The following is a 19,752-nucleotide window of genomic DNA, read 5'->3' as shown; positions in this document are numbered from 1 at the left end:
AAAATAGTGTGACCAGAATTGGGTTTTCAAATGTATGTAAACGTGTGAGGTAACACTGGCAGGGCTGCATGAGAAAAACAACTTCAGGTGGGGAATTGCTCAGTCTTTAAACGCCGTTTCTATCAAGCGGTTAGTGAAATATATGAGTTAGAAAGCGTTAGCCTATTGATGTTATCAAGAATAAGTGGCGCACTTTGCACTTTGGCCTGCATATAAAATATAACTTTAAATTACAATTTATCCTTTAGCAGCCGCAACATGGCAATTTCAAAGCCAATTTATTCGCTCTTCGGAAGCTATTTGGAGCAGCTTTTCAATCATCCATTGCGCACGAAATCTTTAACGGCGTAATTATATATGGTGTTTCTTTAAACGGGATTAACTAATCTATACAATTATACTGCCCGCAGCTGCTGTTTGGCCACCTCGGCAAATGTCACCGCTCAGCGTTTGGCGGGCGCCAAGAAACTTAATCAACAAAGCCTCTTCGCTTATGGTTTATTTGGTCTGATTTTTGGAGGCAGTGTTCCGCATTATTTCTACCAGACGATGGAGCGTTTGTTTAGCAGTGATTTTCGATTTAGGAAATTCTTTATATTCCTTTTCGAGCGCTTTGGTTATGCGCCGCTCTATCAATTACTCTCACTATATTTCCTCTCAATCTTCGAGGTGAATTTCGAGTTCTTGGAAATGAATTTAACATTTAAGTAATAATATTTGTCTTGCAGGGCAACTCGCATAGCACAGCTGTTAAGAATCTGGAGAAACTTTATTGGCCTGTGCTGCGCGCCAATTGGCAGTATCTATCGCTATTCGTCTATCTGAATATTGCCTATGTGCCAGCCATGTTCCGTTCCATTAGCATGGGCATCATTTCCTTCATCTGGGTGGTGTTCCTGGCACAGAAGCGTCGTCGCTTTCAGGAAAAACAAGCAGCGGCCAACTCCAAATAGAGGCAACTGCCAACTGTTTATCTATGCATATTAACTAGCTCATCGGAGATTACGCTGAAGTCTTTATCTACATCCAAAGCGTGAACCACTTTTCTGCTTTAAATAGATGACAACAAATGGAAATATATATATGTAAATGTATGTCTGTTTATATATATATATATATGTATGTGTGTGTGTGAGTGTGTTAGAACATGATGGTCGCGCTTATCGTCTGTGAAATTGAAAAAGAAAACCTTAATATTTTTTATTATATTTTTATGCACAATAAACAATGTTTGCATTTGAAATGGCAACAAATAATATTTATTTAAAAACGCAGCTTAAAAACTAGCAAATAATTCGAGTATATTATATTATTATTAATATCAATGATCGTCTCTACAATATTGTTTAGCTACTGAGAATCGAAAGAAAATGCTTTACAACTTAGTCTCAAGGGAAATGTGTGTAAGGAAAACAAATCTTATACTGCTCAACAATTAGCCTAGATACATAATGTTGAGATTTATATAAAGTGTTCTTTTTGCATATTGCGACTAGAGATATTTGACTAGTTGAGTTTTGCTTAGAGTAGGTGGGGGCTTCCCCTTTTTTTGCTTTACAGTTCGCCGCACATTTTGCGCAGCGAATCGGTTAACACTCAAAAGGCAATCGCCGAAGGGCTTCGACTATTGTGCATTGGTGTGCCAGCAATGGGTGTGCCCGGCGAGCTGCCGCGACTGAAGCAACTGGAGCAGCAGCTTGATGCATCATTGTCCACATGCTCGTCGCCATCGCCATTGCCATTGTTAATGCCCTCCCCAGAAGCCTTATGGTGATAGGGTATAGGTCGCTTGCGTGCGCTGCAAAATAACAAGTTAAATGAGATTAGATTAGCGAAACAATCAAAAATCCAACTACAAAAACAAAAGGCATAAAAACTTACCAAAACAGAAAATTATTTCAAACAACTGAAATCATAAACTAAATCCTTTAAAAGAAAATAGAACTTAATCAAATTTGGCATTGATATAATTTATTTTGTGCATCGTTTGCTTGGACTAATTAGAAAAATAATTGTAATTATAATCAAAATTGAATTAAAGTACATTTACAAAGCACACGAAATAAAGTAAGCTACAGATACAAAACCTATATATAAAAAATATTTATATATATTTGATTTAAAAATTAAATGATAATTCCTGAGTTAGCTGTAAGAAAAGAAATTATTAAAAAGAAATCAAATCAAATCAGGTAAATCAGGTGCTCTATAAAATTGGAAATGAATATGCAACTGCTGCTGGATAGCCAGGCTAACGTCTCGAGCTGCGTGGCGAGCGACGGCTACAAAAAAATTAAATTAATTAAATCAAATAAATAGATTAAAATCAAATAAGGACAAACAATTTACATCGACCCTTGCAGAGCTAGCAAATAATAATAAAATATATAAAGTTAAAATATATAAAAAAATAATAGATGGCTGCTGATTTGCTCTTGCAGACTAGAAAGGCAGCAGGACATGGCTATATCGCGGTAGAATAATTAGAATATTGAATGAATAATTAGAATTAGAATAATGTGAATATTGAATGAGTATTAATGAATGGAAAATTAGATCTTAATCCACTTTCGAAGAAGGCTATCAACAATGCTAAAGTATTATCAAATTAAAAACACTTCACATAGAAGCGGCCAGGCGGAATGATATGTCAATATATATGAAAGATAAATGGGTATATCAAGTGTCAGGCACATAGACAAATAGTTATATACAAGATAAACGCATAGCTTATGTACTACACTGGGGTCTCGATATCTTCTGCTATAAAAAAGTAAAGCAAATTAAGTTAAACAATATATAAATTATATATGAAAGGCTGACTCTGCAAGGTTAATAAAACTAAAATGAGCTGAAAGTAGAGAAAAATGTCCATCATTTGCTTCTACCTAGTGATGCGACGCCTGTCCAAAAAGCTGGGCGAGCCACGACGTCTTGGTATGGATGGAGAGCGTGAGCCGGTTTGTGATGTGCCCGAGCCGCTGCTCGAGGAGCTGCCGGAGCTGCTTCTTGACGAGCCACTGGAGCGTGATGAATGCGAGCCGGAACGGGATCTGGAGCTGCACGAGCCGCTGCGACTGCTCGAGGAGCTATAGCGACTATAGAGAGAGAAAAGTGATCAGGCAATGACTCAATATCGTCAATCGTTAGCTACTTACGATCGGGAACGACTGCTGGAACGATGATGATGATGTCGGCTGTTGCTCGTGCGCCGCTTGCTCCGACTGTGATCGCTGCGACGCGAACGGCTGCGACTGCGTCGTGCGGCGCTCTCCGCTGCTGCCACCGTTGCTGTTGATACCTTGGAGACGATGGCATCCACCAGAGTGCTGTCGGCGAGTGCAGCGACTAAGGGCTGTGGATCGTGAATTTTGAACGGTTTTATAACAATTTTCGGTTTCTGTTGCTGATGATGATGATGATAACTAATACTATTGGCCGCCACCGCAGCGGCTGCTGCAGCCGCATTAAAACTGAGGCCACCAGCGCCACGGCCATGTTGAGCCGGATGGCCGAGCAGTGCCAAGCCAGCTGCAGCAGCTGCAGCAGCAGCAGCGCCGGCGCCACTACCACTTAATGACAAGAGACCACCACCATGTCGGCCATGATGATGATGATGATGCACATGATGGCCACCAGCGGCGGCAGCGGCTGCCAGCAGTGCATGCTGCGGCCCATGGCCATAAAGATTAGGATTGTACATGCTAAGACTACGCGTTAGATGATGCTGCTGCTGCTGATCACGCCGGCTGAGCAACGGCTGCAAGCCACTGTTATTGCCGTTGTTGTTGCTGTGGCTGTGACTGTGGTTGTTGTTGTGCTGATTCTTGCAGATATTATAGTGCGTTGCGGTCAGCAGAGGCCCATGATTGAGGCGGTTCGTTGTGCGATTGTAGGTGCCGGGCGTGCCGGCTAGAAAGGGCAGCGCATTGTTGTTGGGATTGTTGCTAGCGTGATTAGCATGAGAAACACCACCGGGAGTCAGAGGAATACCACCACCACCACCACATGCATGATTATTATTATTATGGTTAGTATTGTGTCTACTGTTGGGATTGTTATTCAGCGTGCGGTTATGAAAGATGCGCTTCGTCTGTAGATGCTGTTGTGGTCTGTGATTGAATTTGGCTATTGCAGTTGTTGTTGTTCCTGCTACTGTTGGGTTAATTATTGCCGTTGTCGTTGCCGTTGCCATTGTTGTTACTATTGCCGTTGGATTGGTCGGAGTCTTGGCACCACCATTTGCCGCCACTTGGGGCGCCTTGCTAATTGGCGGCGTAAGCGGCTCGGCTGCTGTCGTTGGCGGTGGCGGCGACGGCGTTGTTGTTGTTGTGGTTGTTGTCGTTATAATTGTAGTTGTTGTTGTGGTTGTTGTTGGCATTGTCAGTGGGTTATTAATTAAAGCGGTCACATTGTTAGCAACAAGAAATTCATTTAGCGAATTACGTTTGGTGGTGGCCAGCACCACATTGTTAGTATCGCCACTTACTTCGCTGCCAGCATCCACATCTTTGGTATCGCCATTCTTTTCCATTGTTTTCATTTTCTGCTTGGCCTTGGCCGCTATGCCCGACTTGAGCTGCTCGAGCATGCGCAGCTCTTGTTGCTCTTCGCGTTCCCGCTTCGACTGCTGGTAATCCTCTATAGCTGCAGCGCTCGTCTCTGTCTCTTCTTCGCCGCCATCGTCGCTTTGGGCGCGCAATCGCACGATGGGCGCGGGCTTTATGTCCTTTGACTTGGACAGCTGTCGCTTCTTGTCCTGCAGAATGTCCTGATAACGTTCGGGATTGCGCTCAGCTGGTGAATAGCGCAGTTCTGAGGAGTTGGAACTGTCTGAGCGACGTTTGCTTTCTTTTGGACTTGGTGTATTGCCCTTGTCCTTTTCCTTATCCTTCTCTTTTTTCGGCGCCTTTGGCTTGGTGGGCGTGCCCCAACGTTCGCGCTTGATGTTGTTGTTCTTGGCTTGCTCTCGCTGCCTTGGGCTGCTTGGCTCGTGCTTCACCTGTTCGGGTGTCTGGCTGCGTCGCCGCTGCTTTCGAGGCGTGGGCGTGCCTGGCTCACTGTGCGAGGAACTGCCACTGGAGCTGGACGATGAGGAACTCGAGCTCGATGCTGCACGTCTGCGCTTCGTCTGCTCAAGCGCCACCATCACCGACTTTGTGCCCAGTATATCGTTCACAGTATCCTCGGCCGCCTTGAAGGGATTGAAAGCGGGCGCAGTTACAACTGACGCCGTTTTCTTTGACGGATCCGGCGAGCGTGTGCGCTGCTTGTTGCCCAGCGAGGGCGAAGGGGTGCACTGCCGTTTATGCGATCGGGAACGTGAGCGCGAATGACGACCTGCTCCTCGTTTCGCCTGTGAGGCTGAGCGACGCTCGCGTCGACGATCTTTGCCGCGCTCTTTGGCTGCATCGCCTAAACGCTGCTTGGACTTGTGTCGCTCTTTGGAGAGCTGTCTGTCCTTGGAACGTTGTCGCTCTTTGGAGCGCACACGCTCCTTCGATCGTTGTCGTTCCCTCTCCTTTGATCGTTGTCGTTCCCTCTCCTTTGAACGTTGTCGCTCCTTAGAGCGCACTCTCTCCTTTGATCTCTGTCGCTCTTTAGAGCGCACTCTTTCTTTTGATCTCTGCCGCTCCTTGGAGCGTATTCTCTCTTTTGATCTTAGTCTCTCCTTGGAGCGTGCTCGCTCCTTTGATCTTAGTCTCTCTTTAGAGCGTTGCCTCTCCTTTGATCTTTGTCTCTCCTTGGAGCGCTGCCTTTCCTTTGGCCGCTGTCGCTCCTTTGATTGTCGCTCCTTGGAGCGTGCTCTGTCTTTTGACCTGTGACGGTCCTTGGAGCGCTGTCGCTCCTTTGATCTTTGTCTCTCATTGCGCTTTGCTTCCTTCGAGCGCTGTCGCTCCTTCGAGCCTAATCTCTGCTTGGAACGCTCTCGCTGTCGCTCCTTAGAGCGCGTTGGCTTTTCAGTTTCTCGACGCGGCGGCGTGCGCGTTGATTTGTCGCGCTTCTCCCGTCGACTGTCCGTCGAGGAGTCATTGCGACGCGACTTTTTGTCCTTGCGCCGCTCCGTCGAACGACCGCGAAAGGGATTCTCTGTAGGCGTGCCATTCTCCTCAGCAGCGCGAGATTTGCCCGACTTCTTGATCTTGCGCGCGGGTGATCTGTCAAGGATTGGGCAAGTTTAATGAAGGATTTTGCTAGGCATGAGACTTCTTAGCTTACTTGGAACGTGCCGAGTCCGTGGAGCTGGCACGTGCACGCTGCCTCTTCTTGAGCTTTTTCTCGCGCTTCTTCTGCATAATAAAAAATAAAAAATTGTTAACAAAAATGGAACAGAAACATTAAAGCGTCTAACTGTTAGCATTAATCTTTAGTTAAATATATATGTGTGTATATAAACACAGTTATTTTCATTCAGTATGATCATGATGAGCATGATATATATAGATGTGGGCATATCTCGCTCTGAGTTGATGGAAATTGAAAGCGGGCTGAAAAAGTTGTTGATTTTTTTGCTTTTTTGGATAGATATACACAAGAGTGTTGACGCTATTCTATATATATATATATATTTATATGTTAGAAAGAAAACAGACAAATGAAAGTACTTACAAAACTACAAGAGAGCCTTTGAAAGCTATCCTATATCAATGAAGCGCCAAGGGTTTTCATAAACAAAATATAAATTTTCTTTTTCGTTTTTCTTTGGAATTTTACTTATAAATTTTAATTGGTTTGATTTTTGGATACTACATAATAATTCAGATAAGAATAAGCAAAGAACAGAAAGGAAAACATAAGTAAGTCGGCTGCTACCGACTGCAGTATACTCGTTCACACTCTAATCATTTTGGGCAACTGTCTATAAGATGTGTGAGTTCTAGCTATAAAATATAAAATATTTAGCCTCTTCTGATTTGCCACGCCCTCAATAGGCATTTATAAAATTGTTGGTAAATGAATGAAAGAGATCAAAATCAATTTAGTTATTGAATTTGTCGTTTTCAGATGTGAAACTAGCCTGATTATCATGATGATATATTTTTATATGATATGATATATATTTGGAGTGTAGAGCGGACAGCACAGACGTGGATGGCACGCAACCAATACGCTATCTTTTCACTTCATGAACGAGTATATAAAAACTAACAAAAATTGTAAGTAAAGTAAAGATTTTGTTAAACTATGCACAAAGGAAAGTTATTGGTTTGTGCAGAGCTCTATTTAGATATTGATTGATCCACTAGCTATACGAAATCAAAATGGGAACTGAAAAATGAAAATTTTCAAATGAAAATTTGTAAATACTAGTTTTTTGTGTATGCGTTTTGAAGCCTTTTTGTTTTTACCTTTTACAATATTTTTTGTGGGGTGATTTTTATATATTTGATTTCTTAAATTGTTTTTGGGTTTGTTTTTACTAATTAATTTTTGGTATGCTTTAATGTTTTTATATAGTTTATTGATTATTAATTATTTTTTCATTGTTTTTTTTTTTTTTTTTGTTTTTTGTTTGGTGGAAAAAAGAAGTAAATAAGCGAAGAGAAGAAATGGCGTATGTTTAATATTTTGGTGAACAATTTGAAACAACGAAAAAACGATAAAGTCAATCGAGTTATTATCATCATCATATATCATGTATATAAGGCATAGTATAAATATATATATACTATATGCAGAGAGAGAAACAGTTATATTCATTTAGACATAATGTTGTATTAGACTAAAATAGTTCATCAAATGATTTTTACATAAAAGTTAGGTAGAGAGAATGTTATATATATATATATTAAATGGCAGTTAGAAATGTATAGAGTTAAGATTGGTTAAGAGTTTATAGAAAAAGTTATGATACTTTATGATTAGCTTAGCTCATGCACGCTCAAGGCACTCGAACCGAACAGTTTTTGCCAGTTCTTCAGCATTTCTCTCTTTTTTTGACATAGGTTGTTTAACACTCGTTTTAATACAGTTTTGTAGTTGGCTTTACCTTCTCCTTTTTGGCTTTCTTGCGTGCACTTTTTAGCTCACGCTCCGCGTCGCTGCTGGCCGCCTCATCCTCGTCGCTATCGTTGCTATCGCTGCCGCTGTATTTACGCTTGCGAGATTTCTTGGACTTTTTCGACTTACTGCAAATAGAATATTTAAATGGATGCAAATTAGTTTATGGACACTGGAAAAGGTTTTAACTAGAATTTTGTCCAGAGACTGGGCCCCCACACTGGGAGCTGGCAGCAATAACTTGAAGAAGTGTTTTTGGGTTTTAGAGAGTTTTGATTAACTTGTGGTTTTAAGTGCTTTACCTTCATCGATTAAACTGCTCAAAATTGCATTGTCTTAATAAATAGTAGTAGGTTAATTAATAATAATAGAAAGAAAGATGAGAAAGTAATACGCTTTTAATTGTTGTCAAAAACACAGTTTTTTTGGTACCTTAACAAACGAGACTGTACTTAAACTTTGTGTGTGTGAGTGTGTGTGTGTGGGGCGTATGTGTGTGTGTCTGTATATAGTATACGAGATCTGTTCAAAAAATATAGCGAATTTTGTGCTTTTTCTTTTCAAATGTGAATTTCTATTTTGTCCTTCAAAGTCAGCTTCATCCAGATACTACAGAATCCTTGCGGCAATTGAAAATATTTAATCATTTCTTGAGATCTTCGTAAACAAGAAAAATTCACAGCGGTAAAAGTATAGGTCAAAAATTAACTGAACATTCAGGGAGTGCCCACATAATGCCACAACTAAGTCGGAAATTGCGATAGTTTTTGAACAGAGTTCGTATATGGATATGATATATGAAGAGCAAACAAATTTTGTAACACAATACAATTTTATATAGAATAAACGAATTTTTTACTTACCACAAGCTGAATAAGAACAAATGTGAACGAAATGTGTGTGTGTGTGGGTGTATAGGAGAGTGTGTGTGTATGCTTAGAGATAGTTAGATATAGAGAGATAGAGAGAGAGCCCATAGGAACCCTACGCTTGTTAAGCCAAATAAAACGATGCTGTCAGCACATATGATTAACAAAGTATATTAATAATACTTTTTTTTATCATTTTGAAACATTTCATTTTGTTTATAAACTAAGTTATATTATGTGTGTGTGTGTGTGGGTGTGGGTGTGTTGTTGTTTTATTTGTACATAACTTTTCGCTTCTTTTTACTTTCTTTCTCATATGAATCCCTTTTTGGTTTGAGTTATTTTTTTGTTTAAAAATGCAATGTAAAAGAAGGAGTAGAGACGAAAAACACAAAATGTATATTAAGCAGTTGTTTTCTTTGTTAATTACAAAAGGTTTCGTGTTCAATTTTTTGTTTTGGCAACAACAACAACAAGAGAAATGATAAATAGTTTCAACTTTTACAATATGGAACAGAAAATTTGTTTTTTTTTTTTTTTTTTAAATAAGAAAACTAGTTGAACAGAGAGCTACGAGTGGTTTTTTTTTAATAAGCATTGGTTCGATTCCTGCCGAGTTCTTACCTCTCTTTCTTGTGCTTCTTCGACTTTTTCTTCTTATCCTTGCGGCGCTCCGGACTAGCTGAACTGCAAGAGAAGATGTCATTGAGGTATTTCGACTTTTATAATTGTCTGATTTGTGGTTACCTCTCCCTGGCGCGTTTCTTTTTCTTCTTTCTGTCCGACTTGGACACATGCTCGCGCTCATCTCCACTGTTAGCCGGAGCATCTGGTTTGCCAGCTCCAGTTGCAACATCGTCCCGTTCGCGTGATGGCGTTCGCAAAAGCGCATACCGTTTGCCCGTCTCCTTGTCTTTGCCAGCTGCTGCTGCAGCTGCGGCCGCCGTTGCCACTGCTGCTGCTGCCGCAAGGCTCTCGCGCTGCGCGTCCAGCTCCTTTTGCAGCGCCACCGTCTTGGCCAAGTCCTCCTTAGCCTTGCGATCGCAATCAAAGCTGCTGCCCTCCACAAAGTACTCGGATATGTTAAATGCCTCGCGCAATTTTGCGTTCTTCTGCTGCTGTGCCTCGGCAATTTGATGGGTCTCACGCACGCTGTAAGCAAAATGGAAGGATGCACATTAGATTAGATCGGATATATCAAATTACATCATTCTAAAAACTATATAAACCCTTCTCTCATCTTTACTTTTGCCTAATTGTTTACCTTGCCACCGCAGCGCTGCCAGCGCCCAGCAGCAGCGTTTGCAGCCACGTGCTCGGCGAATGCTTGAGCAGTTCGAGCAGCGCCGGCAGCGCCTGTCCACCCGAGCTACTGCCACTCTCCGGTTTGCGTCGTTCTTTTTCCCGCTGTGTCAGAACAGCTGTTCGCTCCGCTGGGCATTGCGTCAATTGCGTCACTTGCGTATTTTGGCAGACGCAGGCGCAGTCGTTGAGCGGCTTCCTCGGCTGTGCTGTGCGCCTGTTCTTCTTGGCGCCGCTTGCCAAAACCGGCCGCAATGGCTTGAACTTCTTGGCCACGGCAGCATAGTTAAGTGCCGCCGCCGATGTCGCCTGTGCCATGAACTGGAAACTCTCATACTTGGCTATATACTCGCGATTGTCATGCTGGAAATATTGTGCCTTGCATTTCCTGCCACCGACTGTGGCAGCCACACAGCCGACCATTGCATTGGGGTTGCTGTTGTTGTTGCTGCTGCAGCTACTGTTGTTGTTGTTGTTGCTGCTGCTGTTTTTGCTACAGCCGGTTGCGTGTCCTGCGCGTTTACGACGTTTACGTCGCTTCTTTGCCTTGACGACCTGCAGTGTTTGAAAGGCTTTCGTTGTGCTTCTCGCCTCCGAGTTGGACATGGAGGTCGAGGTGGCTGTTGCCATTGCGGTTGCCGTTGCCGTTGCCGTCGCAGTGGTTGTTGTGGTGTTTGTGTAGATTTCCGAGGAGAGCATTTTGGAGAGTTCTCTTCGCTTTCAATTTGGGGTTGTTTTGGCTTATGTTAATGCAGAGCGCGTTTCTATTTATCTTCTTTTTTTTTAATTATATTTATACAAATATATTTTATTAAAAAATATTTTATATTTTGCGTATTCAGTATTTTAAATTAAATTTCTCAATACATATATTTATAAATATTTGTTATATGTATAAAATAGTTTTTTCTTTCTCGATTTGTTTAGGAAGACATTGAATTTTTTCTCTCGAAATGTTTTTTTTATTTATCTAAAATTTATATATTATATATGCTTGTTTTTTCCACAATTTGTTCAGGAAGACCATGGATTTATTTATATATATTTACTTTTCTAATTATTTCATTTTGTTTTATTACAAATATATTATTAATATTTTCTCTAACCTTTTCCACAATTTGTTCAGGAAGACACTGGATTAATTTAAATATCTATTTTTTTACTATTATTACTTTTTTTTTAATATTTTTTTAATTTTGTTTTATGTGAATTATTTTCAGGAAGACGTTTTAAATAAATTTTAAATAATTTGATTTTATATTTTGTTTTCAGTTTTTCCAAAATTTAAATATATATAACACGCTTTTATATTTGTTTTTAAAGAAATAAATGTTTTCAGTTTATGTTAAGCTTAACACTTTGAAGCTTTTTTATAGACACGTTTGTGGTTATATTATTTATATTTATATATTTTCGATATAAAAATAGGTATTTTTAATTTTCTTGTATTATACTTAACACTTTATTATTATATTAATTGGAAGACGTTGGATTAGCATTTTTTTTTGAAGTTTTCGCTACATTTTCTCTTTCATAAATTGCTTTAATTTGTTGTTTTAGCGAGCAATTGGAAGACGTTAGATTTTCTATATGTTATATAGAGTTTTATATTTAATTAGATTTTTTATTTTGCTTTACTCCGCTTAGGCAAACGATTAGCGCCGACTTCATTTAAAGACTAAATACTAATTGCTAATTACGAGCTAAGTTTGGAAGACTTATTTAGTGATTTGTTGCTTTTAGTTTGGGTTTTTGGGGGAGCTCACATTACGATGTGTCTGGGGGAGCTCAATGCTCCAAACAACAACAGCAACCACTAGAATAATGCAAAGACAACGGCGACGGCGACGACAACGACGGCGACGTGGCAGCTCTTAAGCTCTTGTGGATTGGATGAGCTGATAGCCACCAGCAGCAGCAACAGCAACGGCGTTGCCTGTCCATGGCTATGGGCTTAGCTGCACACTTGAGGGGCTGCGCATCGAGCATTGGCGTATCGATTGCATTTTCGCTTAGCCGCATTTTCCTCTGTTTGTTTTTCTATGTGCCAACTATTGATTTTTCCAGCGCTGCAGCAGCACGAGATTTTTCAATGTTTCCATGTTTCGTGTCGGCGTCGTTTGTTGTTTTTGCACAAAACTTAACTTTTACTTATATTTTAATATTTATTATTGCTTTTAAATACTATTATTAATTATTATGTATATTTTATTTAATTATTTCCTGAGCGCGTTTGCCAAACATTTGGCTTTGGAAGACTTGACGTGACTGCTGAAAATAAATTTCATCTCGGCAGGGCAGCAGCATTTTCTCTACAACTGACTGCGTTTTGATTGGTGCCTGGACCACCGGGTGGGTGGGTTGTTTTCTTGCGCATGTGGTTTTTGGCCCACTGTGCCAGCTGGCTGAGATTTGAGTTGGACACGCGACCGAACTGGCAACTTAGTTGAAGGCTTTATTGATTTGTCCAGTGTGTGTGCGGCACACAATATTTTATTTAAATTACATAACTAACTATACTTAAGCTATTATTAAACTTTGACTAGGTGCTACTTACGCTACGCGTCCAAATTCATCCTTAGCTAAATCGGTTTTGCCCTGGCCCATTAATTTCTGCCGATATGAATCCACGTGCGATTTTATCTCTTCCGGTGTGCGTCTGCCAAGGAACCAGAAATAGTCAAAATTAAAAAAATATTACAATTTAATTTAAAATTTATAAATAATTTAAACACGTTGCTCAAATACCTTTAAGACTTAAGCCTAGATTCAACGTTTTATAATATTTCACAGTTTGAACTTTTGTATATCAATTTAAATTTAATTTAAGTTATTGATTTTGAGCTTGTTCTATATTTATTGTTTATAAATATACTTTTAACGATTTTTTTGTAACTCAAAGTTTTCCGCTTTATTGTCAAGCGCGGATGTGCTCTATTGAAATAATCTCTACAACTGAAATGCAGTTTTTCCACCACCAGCCACGGGGAAGGCCAGGCTCAGCCTGGGCCGCTGCCAGTATGCGGCCAATGGAAGAGCGCCAAAATAGAGATGGACTTTGCACGATATTTGTCAAGAAATTTAATGGAAGTCTTGCTGGCGACCAGGAATACAAGTCGATAGGAACTAATTTAATTTTTACATTTACACATAAGTTAAACTATTAGTCTTTTTGACATAAGTTTGCTTGGGTATTCAATCAAGACCTTCCTTGTTTAAATATATTTTCACACAATATTATTAAATTGTCTATGCAAGGCTCAGCAGGTCTTTTTCGTGTCACGCTGAAAAGCACGATAAGGGCTCAACACTCTCTCAAAGCGAAGCAGAGGGGGTGGATGGGTTGCACAGAAGCAGAGCTGGTGGTGGTGGTAATGGTTACTTCTGCTGCTGCTATCACTTACCGCTACTGAGCGCTTGTGCATGCGTGCGTGCTCTCTCTCAGCTACCAGGCGCCAAATGTAAACAGTAGCAGGCGGCTGACAGCGGGGAGCGAACGTAAATATTAGCACGTTGGGAGAGAACTGCATGATGGGCCGAATGTGCCACTGTTAGCGACCGGTGTTATATAACGTCAAATATTGCATTACGCATGTAGAAGTCAACTGCTATAGCTGACTGACTCTGCCAGTGTCTCATTTAACATTGCACTACATATGTGTGCAAACTTACCCTTGCTTCTCGAGTATTTCCTCGAATTCAATGCACTTCACCTCGATTTTGCGCTTGCGATCATGATCGAGTATCTCCTTGTTAGGTGGCCGATTCAGTTGAGCGTCCAACTTTTTGGTATCATCTTCGGCACGGTAGTCCTTGTCCTTTTTGCCCGGTCGCACAAATGCCCAATTGCGCTGCACATGCCCATTGGTGCCGGACCCACGCGGCGTTGTTAGTCCAATGCCGTTGTACATGTTGTACAGGCAACTCGTTAACTATATCGGTAACTTTGCTACTTTATTTAAACGTTTACTTTTTTGTATGCATCAGCGTTTGGAACGGCGCAGCTGCTCCGCCAAATGTGCAGTTTGCAAACACAAGAAAAATCGATTTTGCCTACCAGGCGACGCCGACACCGAAGCAACCCTAACTATCGATATATTGCAAATTGACACAACCTATCGATATTGTGGAAACGCATTGTAAACAAATAAACAATTTAGCTTCTTTTAATTTTAAAGTTAAGATTTATATAAATTAAAAATATGCAAGCTGAAGATAAAGAACATAACAAAGTGGCGGAAGAACCTAACAAAGTAGTTTTCAAGAAATCATCACGCAAAAATCTGCGACAGCGCAAAAATTCTGAGGACGGCGACGAGGAGCAGTAAATATATATGCATATAAATAAATATAAATATATATATATTTTTTTTGATTAAAATAGTCTCACTCTTGATGAAATCAAGGAGCGACAACGTTTACGTCAGCGTCCAAATGGCGTTAGCCTAGTGGGCCTGGCGCTTGGCAAGAAAGTGGCGCCGGAGGAGGAGCTGGCCATCAAAGATCCGTTCAATGTGAAAATCGGAGGACTAGTCAACATGCAAACAATAAAATCTGGCAAAATGAAGGAAGCTGATGATGCATATGACGTGGGCATTGGCACACAGTTTTCAGCTGAGACTAACAAGCGCGATGAAGACGAGGAAATGATGAAATACATTGAGCAAGAGCTGCAAAAACGCAAAGGCGGCGCAGCAGATGAAAATTCCAATGAGAATGACGACCGCGATGCACACAAATACCTCACACCCGAAGATGCTGCACTTTACGCCTTGCCCGATCATCTGCGACAATCCTCCTCGCACAGATCCGAAGAAATGTTGTCCAACCAGATGCTCAACGGTATACCCGAAGTAGACCTTGGCATCCAGGCCAAGATACACAACATTGAGGCAACGGAGGATGCGAAGCAAAAGCTGCTGCAGGATGCTAAAAACAAAAAGGATGGACCCTCTCAATTCGTGCCCACCAATATGGCTGTCAACTTTATGCAGCACAATCGCTGTAAGTTACTATTTGGATTGGTTTTTATTTATAAATATAATTTCCCTTGTCTTTATCTCCAGTTAACATTGAGGACAGCAATGAACAGCGCAGACGCAAGCGTGAGAATAAAGAAGCCAACAATACATCCGCCAAGAACCAAACAAATCCAAATGGTGTCAAACGTGCGACAGATGACTATCATTATGATAAGTTTAGGAAACAATTTCGTCGATATTGAAATAAAGTACAAAGTTTTAAATATATTTATAGAGTTTATTTCATATTCTGTTTGAATTTGTAATTAGAAAATAGATGTTAACGTCCTTTCCATGTCCATTTGCTGTAAATAAACAAATACTTGTTTTTAATTGGGGTAAAATAAATTCCATTTTATACTTTTAACAAATTTATTCAGTTAGAGATAATTTTAATTTCAATGCAACGAATGACTGAAGCTCAATGAGATTCCTACTCTTAAAAATCATCAAAATATATTCATGCAATATATTTTATATTATATATTTGCTAAATACACACCTTACAGGAGTTAGTAGACATTTGACCGGCCAGTCAAAAATTCACTGCAAAATATAACAAGAATGCTCAATTAGTTTTATTATAAAAAAGAAGCCCATAGTTAGCATCATTTTTGTTATGTTCAGTGAGAGATATTTAATTTCATAGCAACGCATGACTGAAGCTCAATGAGATTCCTACTCTAAAAAATCATCATATAAATATATCAATAAAATATCTCATTAATACACACCTTATAAAGTTGATACATTATGCCGCCAAAAAACTGAAATGAAGCAAAAAATCGGTAGAAAATTAGTTAAAATATATAATTTTGTAGTTTTTTAAACTTACCTTTGAAAAAAGTTGAATTAGTTGATGTTAAAAACTGCAATAAAATTACAAATATGCTGAAACAAATTAAATATTGACTACTGAAACATCTAGAAATCAAAATGAATTTTCTTCTTTTTGTTGTTTTTTTTATTATACCCAGACACAACATTGAAACGTTCATCCTCGCTCTAGTTTTTCTGTCAGCTTAGTGATTATTTTGTTTAATAGAATGAAAAATCTATTGTGAAGGTGTAAAACGCGATGCCCGTTTCCCTTTTTTCGCTTGTTTATATGATGCCGATCTTGTTGGCGATATCCAGAGCATCGTAGTCACGCGCCAGGCGCACATAAGCCTTCTTCTGACCATCGGGTCGGATCAGAATGTTAACCTTAGCCACCTTAATGTCGTAGAGCTTGCGCACTGCGGCACGCACGTGGTTCTTGTTGGCGCGCAGATGCGTGAGGAAGACCAGAGTGTTATTATCCTCAATCTTCTTCATCGCTGCTTCCGTGGTCAATGGATATTTGATGATGTTGTAAGCATCCATGCGATTCCTGGTTGGCACCGATTTCCTTGGATATTTAGGATTGCGTGGCAGCTTCAACGTTGTGGGACGACGGAAGTGCACATTGGTGCGAATCTTGCGAGTGCGTGTGCCGAAGGCGCCCTTGATGATCTGTGAAACAATTGACTTAGTATTTCTTTCTGAGACAGAAGATCTTTGAGTTTGTTTACCTTGGTCTGAACCTTCTTGGCGGTCAGCAAGGCAACAGCCTTAGCCTTGGCAGTACCCTTAGCGGGCTTAGCGCCAGCCTTGCCAACGGGTTTCTTACCCTTAGCGGCGGCACGTGCCTTGGCTGAGAGCTTGGCCAGCACAGATTGGGGTTTCTTGCCAGCGCCCAGTTTCTTCTTCAGATCCTTGGCCTTTGGCTTGGTGACTGGCTTCTTCAGGGCGGGCTTCTTAGCAGCGGCAGCAGCTGGCTTCTTGGCAGCACCAGCAGCAGTAGCGGGCTTCTTAGCGGGCGCAGCTGCCTTTTTGGGTGCAGCAGCTGCAGCTGGCTTAGCTGCAGCTGGTGCCTCCTTCTTGGCAGCACCAGGTGCCGCCGCAGCGGCCTTCTTCTGCTCTGGCTTCTTATCGCCAGGCTTTGCTATAATTACAAATTAACAAAAAATTAGCACTAGTAAACAGAAGTGGAAAAAGTTGGGTTAGGCACGAACACACAATGCTAAAGCAAGTCGACACACTATTTTTTTTACTAACAATTGCACTGGAATGGAATATTAGATGACTAATTCAAATATAGAATTGGTCAGCTTCTAGCACTCATTGCACATTGTTTTCAATACTGAGTCGCAGCCACACCGCACGTGGCGCAAATATGGCGATACATTTCGTGTATATTTTGCGTGAAATTCGTATTTTAACACATTTGCACATGCTGCATTGCATTGCGCTTGCTTTAGTCTTGAATTAGGTGACAAAACCACACATTTTTCATGAATTTTTATATGAAAAATCCTTACCGGATTTCTCGGTTGGCTTTTTAGGTGGCATTTCTACGAGAAAAAGAAATGAAAAGGAAAACTAAGGGGCATTTGACAAAGTAGCGGAAGCACTTTTTGACAGTAGCGTGACCAGATGGGCAGAAAGTGGCAGCCTTACCCACTGAAGTGCGTTAAATGGCAACGCCAAATAGTGTGATGTTGAAACAGTGTGGCAGCTTGATGGCAACGCAGCAAAATCAAGCGGCAACTCTGTTATTTTTAGTTTCAAATTAAAAACGGTTGATTTTAAGATTCTATGAATATTTGTGTTAAAGTTTATTTATTGAAGTAACATAAAATTGGTACCAGTTTATCAGCAGGCACAGCCACTTTTTTGCTTGCCAGAGCGACTGCCAAAGTAATTGCGTAAATCTGTGAAAAGTATTGAATTACCAAAGTTCTGTTATTAATGCAATTTTTTTTACCAAATTTTTGCGACTTTTCTTGTGTTTGTGTTGTCTGCTCCTTTGCTGTGGCTTGTAGGACTTTCAACTGTTGCTGCACGGCTGTTTCGAAAGCCAAAGCAGCCAAACGTTGAAAAAACTCTGTTATTTTATAACCGGAACGTGCCGATACGGACCAAAATTCCGCCTTTACCTCCGCTGCTGCAAGTCCAGCAATACGCTCCATTCTCACGAACTCCTCTTTGGTCTGGAGGCGGGTAAGCATAAAGGACTGAGTTAGTTAAGATCTGCTCGTGCTTACCAATAGATCTGCCTTTGTGCCCACTAGAAATACTAAGGGTTTCTGTGCTGTATTGTAATTCAAAGCGCTCGAAAGCCATTTCTTGGCGGCTTCCAGTGATTCCCGTTTGGACATGTCATAGGTGGCTACAATAACTGAAAGAGAGGTATATATGACATGTTTGACTTGACATAGCTGGACCTACCACTGGCATTGCGATAATAGGCGCCCGCTATGCACTTGAAGCGCTCCTGGCCAGCCGTGTCCCACCTGCAATTGAAAGTTTTACTTCCAGTTGATTCAGTTGCGCCACTTACATTTCCAGGCTGAAATTGTGACCCAGTATACTAAAGTTCTCTAGCTCGAAATCAACGCCAATTGTGGCTTTATAGTTAGACTGGAATTTGTCATAGCAGAAGCTGGAAAAGAAGAAATTTACAAGGGAATCATTCACAATAAGCCGCAGTTAGTTATCAGCGGAGCAGCAGGCGTCATTCACAGTGGGTTGTGGTTAGTAGCGGTGACAATGAGCAGCAAATGGCTGCCAGCTAGTTAGCTGAAATCATTCACAATGAATAACCCTTTGCTATATGTTTTCCAATTAGAATGATTCACAATGATCGGTTGACAGCCAACAAACGAGCTGGAAGCAGCTATTCACAATGACTAGCAGCTAAATAGCATTGGAATGCTTCATAATGAGCAGCAAATGGCTACCAGCTGGTTAGCTGGAACCATTCACAATGAGCAACCGTTTGCTATCAGCTTCCCAATTTAAATTATTCACAATGATTGGATGAGAGCTGATTAGCAGCTAATCAGCATAGATGTCATTCACATTGAGTAGCGGTTAGCTCTAGCCATTCACAATGAGTAGCAGTTGACGCACCGATTCACCATGGCCGTTTTGCCCACAGCACAGTCACCCACGAAGATGACCTTGCAGGGTCTCAGCTTTGGTTTCTTCGGCAGGTCCAGTTGATAGCGCAGCTGAGGTGCGAAATCCTTGTCCCGACTGTAGGGCGTCTGAGCGTTGCTATAGGCCGGCGGCAGGTGTCGCAGATGGGTGCGAGGATCGTGCAGCGCGACTGTCGGCGGTGCGGGCAGCAACAGATTCTGGCGTAGCAGATGAGGCATCGTGTACGTTGCGTTGTCAACTGAAAGCGAGACGAGCTCAGGCTGAGAACTAAAGCCGAATAAAGAAAACAAAATTAAGCCACAAAAACCACAAGCCAAAGCTTGAACTTGGCGGCTATCAGGCGTCTCAAGGTGCGCAAGGTGTGCTGCGACTCTATATGCAAATGTCTATGATAGCGGAGCCCTCGAAATGGGGTTACGAGCGATAGAGAAGTGGCGCAAGTGACCCAAAGCTTGGTCGAGGAATTTCCCCAGTTTTTGCTGTGATTCCGGCGTGACTAGAACATTCGAAAGAGAGAGAAGTCTTTTTTATAGTAATAGCCATCAAATACGTAATGATATATGATTCTTATTATTGATATTATGATCATGATT

At 41.0% G+C, this 19,752-nt stretch overlaps 5 protein-coding genes, 1 long non-coding RNA gene and 2 other non-coding genes across 16 annotated transcripts; 3 read left to right on the top strand and 5 right to left on the bottom strand.

Moving 5' to 3' along the window:
- The first annotated feature begins 54 nt into the window (after positions 1–54).
- On the top strand, positions 55–1,230 carry LOC111595278 (peroxisomal membrane protein 2). The gene is made up of 4 exons (XM_023308924.2): positions 55–129; positions 249–347; positions 411–669; positions 729–1,230. The coding sequence occupies exons 2-4, from the start codon at positions 259–261 to the stop codon at positions 951–953; spliced, it is 573 nt and encodes a 190-aa protein (XP_023164692.2). The 5' UTR covers positions 55–129; positions 249–258; the 3' UTR covers positions 954–1,230.
- A 172-nt stretch (positions 1,231–1,402) lies between these two features.
- On the bottom strand, positions 1,403–14,232 carry LOC111595281 (serine/arginine repetitive matrix protein 2). Of its 9 annotated transcripts, none has more exons than XM_030223650.1 (10): positions 13,845–14,232; positions 12,731–12,831; positions 10,135–10,849; positions 9,618–10,022; positions 9,495–9,557; positions 7,991–8,129; positions 6,220–6,290; positions 3,159–6,158; positions 2,889–3,098; positions 1,403–1,798 (listed from the first exon to the last, which is right to left on the bottom strand). In XM_030223650.1, the coding sequence occupies exons 1-10, from the start codon at positions 14,081–14,083 to the stop codon at positions 1,597–1,599; spliced, it is 5,145 nt and encodes a 1,714-aa protein (XP_030079510.1). In that variant the 5' UTR covers positions 14,084–14,232; the 3' UTR covers positions 1,403–1,596. The 9 variants fall into 9 exon arrangements, with proteins under 9 accessions (XP_030079510.1, XP_023164695.2, XP_023164697.2 ...); XM_023308930.2 differs by lacking the exon at positions 10,135–10,849 and having other exon boundaries at positions 1,597–1,798; positions 3,159–3,355; positions 4,490–6,158; positions 12,730–12,831; positions 13,845–14,083; XM_023308931.2 differs by lacking the exons at positions 1,403–1,798; positions 10,135–10,849 and adding an exon at positions 2,252–2,282 and having other exon boundaries at positions 3,159–3,355; positions 4,490–6,158; positions 12,730–12,831; positions 13,845–14,083.
- A 50-nt stretch (positions 14,233–14,282) lies between these two features.
- Positions 14,283–15,428, top strand: LOC111595282 (telomere length and silencing protein 1 homolog). Its single transcript, XM_023308935.1, has 3 exons — positions 14,283–14,496; positions 14,557–15,176; positions 15,239–15,428. The coding sequence occupies exons 1-3, from the start codon at positions 14,375–14,377 to the stop codon at positions 15,394–15,396; spliced, it is 900 nt and encodes a 299-aa protein (XP_023164703.1). The 5' UTR covers positions 14,283–14,374; the 3' UTR covers positions 15,397–15,428.
- Positions 15,429–15,559: 131 nt separating this feature from the next.
- On the bottom strand, positions 15,560–15,657 carry LOC111595311. Its single transcript, XR_002751182.1, has one exon. It is a non-coding gene; the product is annotated as a small nucleolar RNA Me28S-Am2634 (small nucleolar RNA).
- A 149-nt stretch (positions 15,658–15,806) lies between these two features.
- On the bottom strand, positions 15,807–15,902 carry LOC111595313. The gene has a single exon (XR_002751183.2). It is a non-coding gene; the product is annotated as a small nucleolar RNA Me28S-Am2634 (small nucleolar RNA).
- A 232-nt stretch (positions 15,903–16,134) lies between these two features.
- Positions 16,135–17,635, bottom strand: LOC111595284 (60S ribosomal protein L23a). Its single transcript, XM_023308936.1, has 3 exons — positions 17,536–17,635; positions 16,747–17,159; positions 16,135–16,687 (listed from the first exon to the last, which is right to left on the bottom strand). Exons 1-3 carry the CDS (start codon positions 17,564–17,566, stop codon positions 16,298–16,300), a joined length of 834 nt encoding a protein of 277 aa, XP_023164704.1. The 5' UTR covers positions 17,567–17,635; the 3' UTR covers positions 16,135–16,297.
- A 57-nt stretch (positions 17,636–17,692) lies between these two features.
- LOC111595285 (ras-related protein Rab-34) lies at positions 17,693–19,389 on the bottom strand. Its single transcript, XM_023308937.2, has 6 exons — positions 19,130–19,389; positions 18,558–18,659; positions 18,446–18,510; positions 18,262–18,395; positions 17,982–18,207; positions 17,693–17,928 (listed from the first exon to the last, which is right to left on the bottom strand). Exons 1-6 carry the CDS (start codon positions 19,375–19,377, stop codon positions 17,870–17,872), a joined length of 834 nt encoding a protein of 277 aa, XP_023164705.2. The 5' UTR covers positions 19,378–19,389; the 3' UTR covers positions 17,693–17,869.
- Positions 18,125–19,187, top strand: LOC115482984. Its single transcript, XR_003944193.1, has 4 exons — positions 18,125–18,217; positions 18,289–18,406; positions 18,566–18,750; positions 18,846–19,187. It is a non-coding gene; the product is annotated as an uncharacterized LOC115482984 (long non-coding RNA).
- Positions 19,390–19,752: the final 363 nt, after the last annotated feature.

Source organism: Drosophila hydei, unplaced genomic scaffold (assembly GCF_003285905.1).
Source record: "Drosophila hydei strain 15085-1641.00,03,60 unplaced genomic scaffold, DhydRS2 tig00000243-arrow-arrow-pilon, whole genome shotgun sequence".
NCBI classification, from domain to species: Eukaryota; Metazoa; Arthropoda; class Insecta; order Diptera; family Drosophilidae; genus Drosophila; species Drosophila hydei.
Note: the sequence above shows the minus strand (reverse complement) of the source record. Positions and strands in the feature narration are given on the sequence as shown.